At 39.1% G+C, this 8,621-nt stretch overlaps 1 protein-coding gene across 1 annotated transcript; it reads right to left on the bottom strand.

Moving 5' to 3' along the window:
- Window positions 1–7,109: 7,109 nt before the first annotated feature.
- On the bottom strand, window positions 7,110–8,201 carry LOC148134748 (putative G protein-coupled receptor 139). Its single transcript, XM_087985351.1, has 2 exons — window positions 8,132–8,201; window positions 7,110–7,996 (listed from the first exon to the last, which is right to left on the bottom strand). Exons 1-2 carry the CDS (start codon window positions 8,199–8,201, stop codon window positions 7,110–7,112), a joined length of 957 nt encoding a protein of 318 aa, XP_087841477.1.
- Window positions 8,202–8,621: the final 420 nt, after the last annotated feature.

Below are 8,621 nucleotides of genomic sequence, written 5' to 3'. Positions count from 1 at the left end.
CTCATAAGACCTTCCCTCCAAACCAGACAAAATCCTGTTAAATGTCCTATGCACATTTTCCAATATTTCCACGTGGTTCCTGAAAGGGGGGGAAGAGATGTACATAATATTCCAAGTGCGGGCACACTAGTGTTTATGTAATTGCAGCATGACATTATGGTTCAGTAACACAATCCTTCTACCAATGAAACCTAACACACCGCATACCTTCTTAACAGCACTATCAACCTGGGTGTAATATTTTAGGGCTCTTTGTACATTGTCTCCAAGATCCCTCTGCATATCCACACTACCAAGCATCTTTTCAGTGACCATCTGTTATTCTTCCTAAAGTGAATCACCTCACATTTATCAACATTGAACTCCATTTGCCACCTCTTAGCACAATTCTACAGTTTATCCAAGTCCCCCTGCAACCTGCAACATTCTTCCACACTGTCCACTGCTCCACCGATTTTAGTGTCATCTGCAAACTTACTAACCCATCCAGCTATGCCTGTGACTAAGTCATTTATCAAAATGACAAACAGTGATAGACCCAAAACAGATCCTTGTGGCACAGCACGAGTAACCAGACTCCAGACTTAATATTTTCCATCAAAATCACCGATCTACTCGATAATTTCCTTCGGAGACTGTTTCAGTTGCCTCAGCGTGAGCTGAATATCTTGTTGACTGTCAGACTGGATGGACAAAACAGCATTTCTGATAATAGTCTCGTGCAGGTGAAAAACATTTATGTTTCCACAAGGCTTTTTTATCGTGGGCCATGTCAAAAGCGCAATGGCAGACAATGCATATATTTAGAGATTTGCCTTTTCCTCGGATGCAAGCATGTACATCCCTGCGTGAGTTCAAAGGTAACAATAAGAACACATCACTCGCCAGTGGCCATTGTTTAACGCATAAATCAAGGGCCATTTGCCCCTGTAATTTCACTGTCTTGTTCACAGTCTGAAAGGTGTAACCATGGTGCCTGTCTGTCCTCCATTCCAGAATCTACTCTGGATATGGTTGCTCAGCAGTGGTTGATGCGCGGACTTCTGAGGGAGGTTCTGCACTCAGTTATGCTGGTCTCAATCAACCGTGTCGGAGCTGGCCCACGGGGTATCGGCTTTTGACTGCAACTTGGATCGTAGTTTGCTCTCGTACGAGCCATCGAAGTAGAAGACTGACGCTCACTTCACTTGCGACCTTGAATTCTTGGACCAGTTCATAGTGTTTGTCAGGATCATGTCAGCGACACCAGAACGAATACAGGGCAAAAGCATAGGATTAAACAAAGGTGAGTCAGCTTCTCTTTTATTATTCATTTGTGTGCTGTCAACCATTTTCATCAGATAGCTGACGACATATTTCGGTCTTCTCACACAAGCCACTCTTATTCAGGTCACTCCCAGAGTTTTGCTGTCTTTACATCTGTCTCGTTCTTTGGGCATATTGAGCAAATTGGACTGTGTTTTTCCTTGTCGTCCGGGGCTTGGTTCATTAACATTAATCTGATTCCCGGGATAGCTCAGCCCTCTCAACTCTATGATATAGGCGATGAAGCTGTTTATCGACACTGGACCCTTCATCTTCACGGTAAATGAAGTTTTAAAACCAGTGGGTGTGCTGGGGACGAACAGGAAATTTTATGGGAAAGTTTGCATCCCTCAAACACGTTCGGTATGCCAGACATGTGCTCGCGATGCCACATTGAATGCAATTTTTAAAATTTTATTTTGCAGCATTGTTCATTTATTTTTTTTAAATTCCGTGGCCTTCATGTTTGCACTATTTCTTGTGTTCCGTTTCTTTTCCATTTACCCACTCACACTCAGCTTTTAACTTTTCCCATCCTTTGGGAGTCGCTCTACACACCTCTATCTTCTTATCACATGCATGTTTCCTTCAACTGTCCTTCCACTTGATATCGACTTTATCCTTCCATTAATTAATTAATAATTAATCAATGCTGTCATGCTTCAAATTAAGCACGAGGCAATGACACAGAATTCTGCCAATGTATAATCGAATAAAACCAATCGATCTTGCCAATTGTTTCTATTTTTGTAGTTCCGGACTGATACAATTCATTTCTTAAATTAAAGAAAATAACTAATATAATCATTGTCTCTAATTGAGAGATGGAAACGAAGCTGAAGAAAAGACTAAGACATTTAAGAAGCATCAATATAGACTTGACAGTCCTCTACTCAAATCTAATTTTATAATTCAAAATGTACACAGTTTTCAACTCTGAAATCCTACAATTGCTTGATTGTAGTCCTAGTTTAAATGTCAGATTTGCTTCTTGAAGGGGTTCTGATCAGTCATTGCTCATTTACAACGTTATATGCCGTGAAATGACTGCAGCTGCATTAAAAGTTCTTGCTTATTAAAGCACAAATAATGGCCTAAACCGAAGACACAGATATTAACAATAATATATTAATTTTTGCAACGTGATTGTTCACAACATAATGTTGAACTGAAACTTCAATTATCTGTGTGGAAGGGAAACTGATGAAAAAAAAAATCTACGACTTGCACTCCATAATCACTAATGAGATGCAGCAGTCTCGACACTTAGTGGAAACAAAGGAGTCCAAAACTAAACTAAATTTAATTTTGCTTGTGTAATTTTCTGGAAGAAATATTGCTGGTTAAGCCTGTTTTTTAATTTATCTTTATACTTTCAGTGTTACAGTGTTTTTAAACTAAATTGTATAAAGTTCATTTGATTCCTGCACTCGGTGTTAATATGAGGAAGAAACCGGCTCTTATCCTGGAACAGAATAATTCTGCACTTGAGGCCAGGATTGATAGTGCGACTGATTTTACTTCCTTTCGTCAATTCTTTTCATTGTCTAACAGCTAGGGGGCGAAAGTGATGAAATTGACGTTGGACGTAGCATGAAATTGTTATTGGATGAAATTTGAGAGCAGGTTTACATTGATGTCAAATGGTGCAAAATCTAAGGCCAAGACATTTTTAAATCAAAATCTTAATGCTGCCTACTTTCACATCAAACTGATTCAATTTAAATTTAAATTTGATTCACTTTCCTGTAAGCACAAAATGTGAATAATTGAAAATTGACAGCAGGCAGTCAAGTTGTGGTGGAAGAACGGGTAGGTTAATATTTCATTAATATTACCTGTCTTAGAATTTGCACTTCACAATAACTGATGGCTCCTTAAGTAATCATCTTAAATTCGCAAAGTGAGATTTAAATACAAAACAGTCTCGGATCTTGAGCTCCAGGAAACAAAACACACATTCAATCACCAACAAGCAAGTGTGTATTCAAACCAGATCACAAGGAGTTAACCTTTTCAGCAAGCTTCAGGGAATCAGCGCTGAGACTATTTCTGTCTCTCTCTCTCTCTCACACACACACACACACACACACACACACACACACACACACACACACACACACACACACACACACACACACACACACACACACACACACACACGAATGAACATTTTTCAACTACCCTTCTATCTCAGTTTTTAGTTTTTGTTTATTCCTTACTTGCAAAGGAAATGAGACATTCACATTCCAGCACAGTCAAATTTAATGAGTTTAGCCACATAAATCTTGGCTGTAACCCATCGCCGCTTAAACCGAGTGGCCAAAATCTAAATACCACACAGCCATTCCATTTAAAAAAAGCAAAAACGGGCAAACGGCAATCAAGTTCATGCCAATCAAATCCACAGAAGGTTCAGGGGCATTCCTCGTTAGCAGGTACAAGCAGATTCAGTGAAGACCTCATAAAACGGTAATATGTTCAAGAAAACCTCGTAAATTTGAGGTCATAGAACATAGAACATGGTACATTACACCATTACATTACAGCCCTCGATGTTGCGCCGACCTGTCATACTAATCTGAAGCCCATCTAAACTACACCACTCCATGCTTGTCCAATGACGACTTAAATGTACTTAAAGTTGGCGAATCTACTACCGTTGCAGGCAAAGCAATCCATAACCTTCCTACTCTCTTAGTAAAGAAACTACCCCTGACATCTGTATCATATCTATCACCCCTCAATGTAAAGCTATGCCCCTTGTGCTCGCCATCACCGTTTATGGAAAAAGGCTCTCTCTGTCCACCCTATCTAACCCTTTGATTATCTTATATGTCTCTATTAAGTCACCTCTCAAACTTCTTCTCTCTAACAAAAACAGCCTCAGGTCCCTCAGCCTTTCCTCATAAGACCTTCCCTCAATACCAGGCAACATCCTAGTAAATCTCCTCTGCACCATTTCCAAAACTTCCACATCCTTCTTATAATGCAGTGGCCAGAACTGTACACAATACTCCAAGTGCGGCAGCACGGGAGTTTTGTACAGCTGTAGCACAACCTCATGGTTCTGGAACTCGATCCCTCTGTTAATAAAAGCTAAAGCACTGTATGCCTTCTTAACAACCCTGTCAACCTTGGTTGCAACTTTCAAGGATCTGTGTACCTGGACAGAGAGATGTCGCTGCTCATCTACACTACCAAGAATATTATCATTAGCCCAGTACTTTGCATTCTGGTTACTCCGACCAAGTGAATCATCTCACATTTGTCCGCATTAAACTCCATTTGCCACCTCTCAGCCCAGCTCTGCAACTTATATATGTCTCTCTGTAACCTACAGCATCATTCTTCGCTATCTACAACTCCACTGACCTTTGTGTCGTCTGCAAATTTACTAACCCACCCTTCTAAACCCTCATCCAGATCATTTACAAAAATGACGAACAGCAGTGGATGCAACACTGAACCTTGTGGTCCACCACAGTTAACTGGACTCCAGGATGAACATTTCCAATCCACAACCACCCTCTGTCTTCTTTCAGAAAGCCAATTACTGATCCAAACTGCGATATCTCTCACAATCCCATTCCTCTGCATTTTGTACAATAGCCTACTGTGGGGAACCTGATCGAACATCTTGCTGAAATCCATATACACCACATCAAACAGTTTACTCTCATCTATCTATTTGGTCAGCTTCTCAAAGAACTCAATAAGGATTTTTAGGCACGACCTACCCTTCACAAAACCGTGCCGACTATCCCTAATCAAATTATTCTTTTCGAGATGATTATAAATCGTATCTCTTGTCAACTTTTCTAACATTTTACCAACAACTGAAGTGAGGCTCACTGATCAATAATTACCAGGATTGTCTCTACTCCCATTCTTGAACACATTTGCTATCCTCCAGTCTTCTGGCACTATTCCTGTAGACAATTACGATTTAAAAATCAATGCCAAAGGCTTGGCAATCTCCTCCTTGACTTCCCAGAGGATCCTAGGATAAATCCCATCCGTCCCAGGTCATGTTGGCTCTGCCAATGTTTGGGGAATACATCTAATACTGGATAGTTTAAAACAGAATAGTCAGGAGAAGAGACCTTGTGAAATGAACTAGCTTGATTCACGGCCATGGGGAGTACATATGCGTTCGTTCGAAGAGGTCCGATGTATTCCAATGAATTTCAGAATTTTACAATTTATATAGTATATCACGGCCCATTAAATGCGCAACCTCATGACAGTCTCAATCTGAACAGCAAGTTCGTACAGTTGCTAGATACATTGCACAGACCTACCTTGCTTAATCTCTACAAAACTAAACGTTATCTCATACTAAGACTTGAACCAGACAGAAACAGAAATAGATAAGTAAGATAATGAAAAAAAAATCATCTATGGAGTAGAATCTTATCTAAAAGCGCAGAGAGACTGAGACACTTTGCAGCTGCAAGGCCATGTTATCAAAACAAATTCCTCAGATTCGACTTTAACACTTCGTTTGCAGTCTACATTTTACTGCAAAATTGCTTTGTGACAAACATGGCTTCCACAGACACGTTGTGGCAAATCTGGCCAATTTGTTTTCCACAGGGGGCTAGCCACACAATTCGTTCACCTTTTGGATCAAGGCGTCATAATAGTATTTCTGCAGCCAGAGTCCAAATATTGTAATAAATTGTAAGTGTTGTTAACGGCATCAAATTCGCCGCGGCTTCCTGTCAACCAAATAAAACTTGGCAATTTTTCTGACTGGATGATAACTTTCACTTTTATGATGTCACCGCTTGACATCCATCCAGAAACCCCAGTGAGGCATGAGCTGTTCCCTAATTTCCTGGTCTGTTCAATAATTTATGTACTTATGCCCTCAGATCTCTCTGTTCTTCTGACATCGCCACAACTGCGATTGGTTTCCGTTTTCTTCATTACAACGTTTCCAATTCTGTTATTGTCTGCTGCATTCAAAATTGCATCCTGGACGTCAAGGCCTTTAATATTCATGTGCTATCGGGAAAATCTGCAATCTTCACAGTATGCATTGTGCCAAAATTAAAGCGTTGCACTCTTCTAAAAGTGATGTTTAATAACTACAATCACATTAATTTGTATCCATGTTCCTCTTGCGCATGTCATTCCATTAGGTCAATCTTTCATGAGAAGTCTGATAAATATCATTCCGAACGTTTTGCTTAACACTTCAACACTATAAATCCACAAAGAACAATTGTATGAATCAAACCCGTTAGGAAGTCACTCAAAAGCAGCATTTTCTATTTAAATAAGTGCCGAATTTTCTTCAATAACTGGCAGTTTATCAGATTAATTTTCTTTGAATTATCACTTCCATACGTTTCCATATTGTTGGGGTTAAAACGACTGATCCGTAGTTTTTTTTTTTGCACGGAACATTGCACATTGAACAAGCATCTAGTATTTAATTCTGCTGTCCTGCGATCGGAGCCTTATGCCTAATGAAAATGCTTCCAAAATTTTGACAGTAACTTGCCTTTGTTTGATCGAATGATCACTGGGGCACCTGCCGAGAAGGAACAAATGACAACATGCACATTTTCAGCAAGCAATTACGTTTTATGGAACAGATATTCCATTCTACTATCATTTAATGTATGTATATGGGGATCATAATTGATAAATATTTTTCAGTTTTCTGATTCCTGAAAGATCATGTAATTTACATAAACCAAATGTCCACCTGAAGCTGAAGTAAAAGTAAGATTAAACTCTGATCTTTGGATTTGAGCACAACTCGATATTGCTGAAATTATTGACATACCTTAAGCACAGAGCCTGAGAGATCTTAGCACCTTTTTCAAATCTTTTCTGAAATTCTTCTGGGTAGCCGCATAAATAAAAGTGTTTGGACAGGAACTCAAGAACTTCAACATAGTTCCGATTTCAGTGGCTACATATCCTGGGTTTGTGCGGTCTCCTCGGTAAGAATTAATATTTACGATTCTGTTCTTTATAAAACTGATGACAGATGTTAGCCACAACAGTAAGAAGCTGCCTGATATAGTGAAGAGTAAAGTGATGGATATCCGCCGCTTCTTTATCTCTGCATCATCTACTTTCTCAGTAATGTTAGACCTGAATTTCTTTCGAGCTCTATTTGCCGATGCAATACGCATGATTGTCAAACAATTAAACAGGGTGATAAAAGTGAAAGGAAGCAAAACGCCCCATACTGCGTGAAACCAGATTAACGCTGCTCCAATAGATGAGGAAAGGAAAGCTGCCCTCGGATGGCACCCCCAGTGCAACTTGTTGATTGTTTTCTCGTGACCATAAGCAAAGAAACAATAAATGTTTTTGAATAGGGTTAATACAGAGAAAAATGTTGTAACCGTAGCTGCTGTCTGCCCAGTGCAATATCTTACTTTAAACTTCCGACTGCAGATAACAACAAATCGGTCAAATGTGAACAAGGCAGTGAACCAAGTTGACAAATCTAGTGTTACAGCAGTAAGATATAGAATTAATTTACACATAGAGGTATGGTATAAAAAAGAAAATGGGAAGTGATAAGTGAAAATATGGTACAGCATTACATTGATTATCATGACCAGTAGATCGGCTCCTGCCATACCCAGCATGTACACAGTGATACATTTGGAAAGGCCACAGTTTGCACGGAAAAGTACCAAAATTGTCATCAAGTTCACTGAAATAAAAAATGATGAAATAATTAGCGTTCTAACGTGTAATTGACATGCAAAAACAATTATTTCATCAAGTAGACTATGAGTGAAGAGAGGCATTGATTTAAAAAATCGCTCAACATGTTATAATAGCTCACCTGGTACACCAATAATTGCAAGAATCGGATAGTAGATCTCTTTGATGAATAGAACAATTGCTTTCCCCATCTCCTGAGCATGAAAGAATAATCTCGTAATTGAAAACTGCTGACTTTCAATGTGGCAGATCGCCTGAAAGTGACTTTTTTATTTAGAATCATTAATCCCCGAGACGATTAATTAAGTTGCTCCGACAAAATCATTAATTACAGTTATTTCAATCACAAGCGTATGAAATTAGCTTTGACTAGATTGTTACGTTATGTATACAGAGCAAATGAATACCATTGTGCAAAGTTAAAGAACAATATTCAATAGTAACTCGTGGTATGAACAGCCTCGCGTTTCTTCAAAAGATAAGCAAGAACATGTGTTGCCCAATTTCTGCCCATTAGTCATTTCTAACACCTTAAATGCTCTATGAAACAAATGTTGCAGTTTTGTGCAGATCATATTCCTGCAGACTAGAAGACAACTGTATTCCTCCAT

Source organism: Chiloscyllium plagiosum, unplaced genomic scaffold (genome assembly GCF_037043375.1).
Source record: "Chiloscyllium plagiosum isolate Xiang-an unplaced genomic scaffold, Cpla_swu_hap1 HiC_scaffold_52, whole genome shotgun sequence".
Taxonomy (NCBI): Eukaryota; Metazoa; Chordata; class Chondrichthyes; order Orectolobiformes; family Hemiscylliidae; genus Chiloscyllium; species Chiloscyllium plagiosum.
Note: the sequence above shows the minus strand (reverse complement) of the source record. Positions and strands in the feature narration are given on the sequence as shown.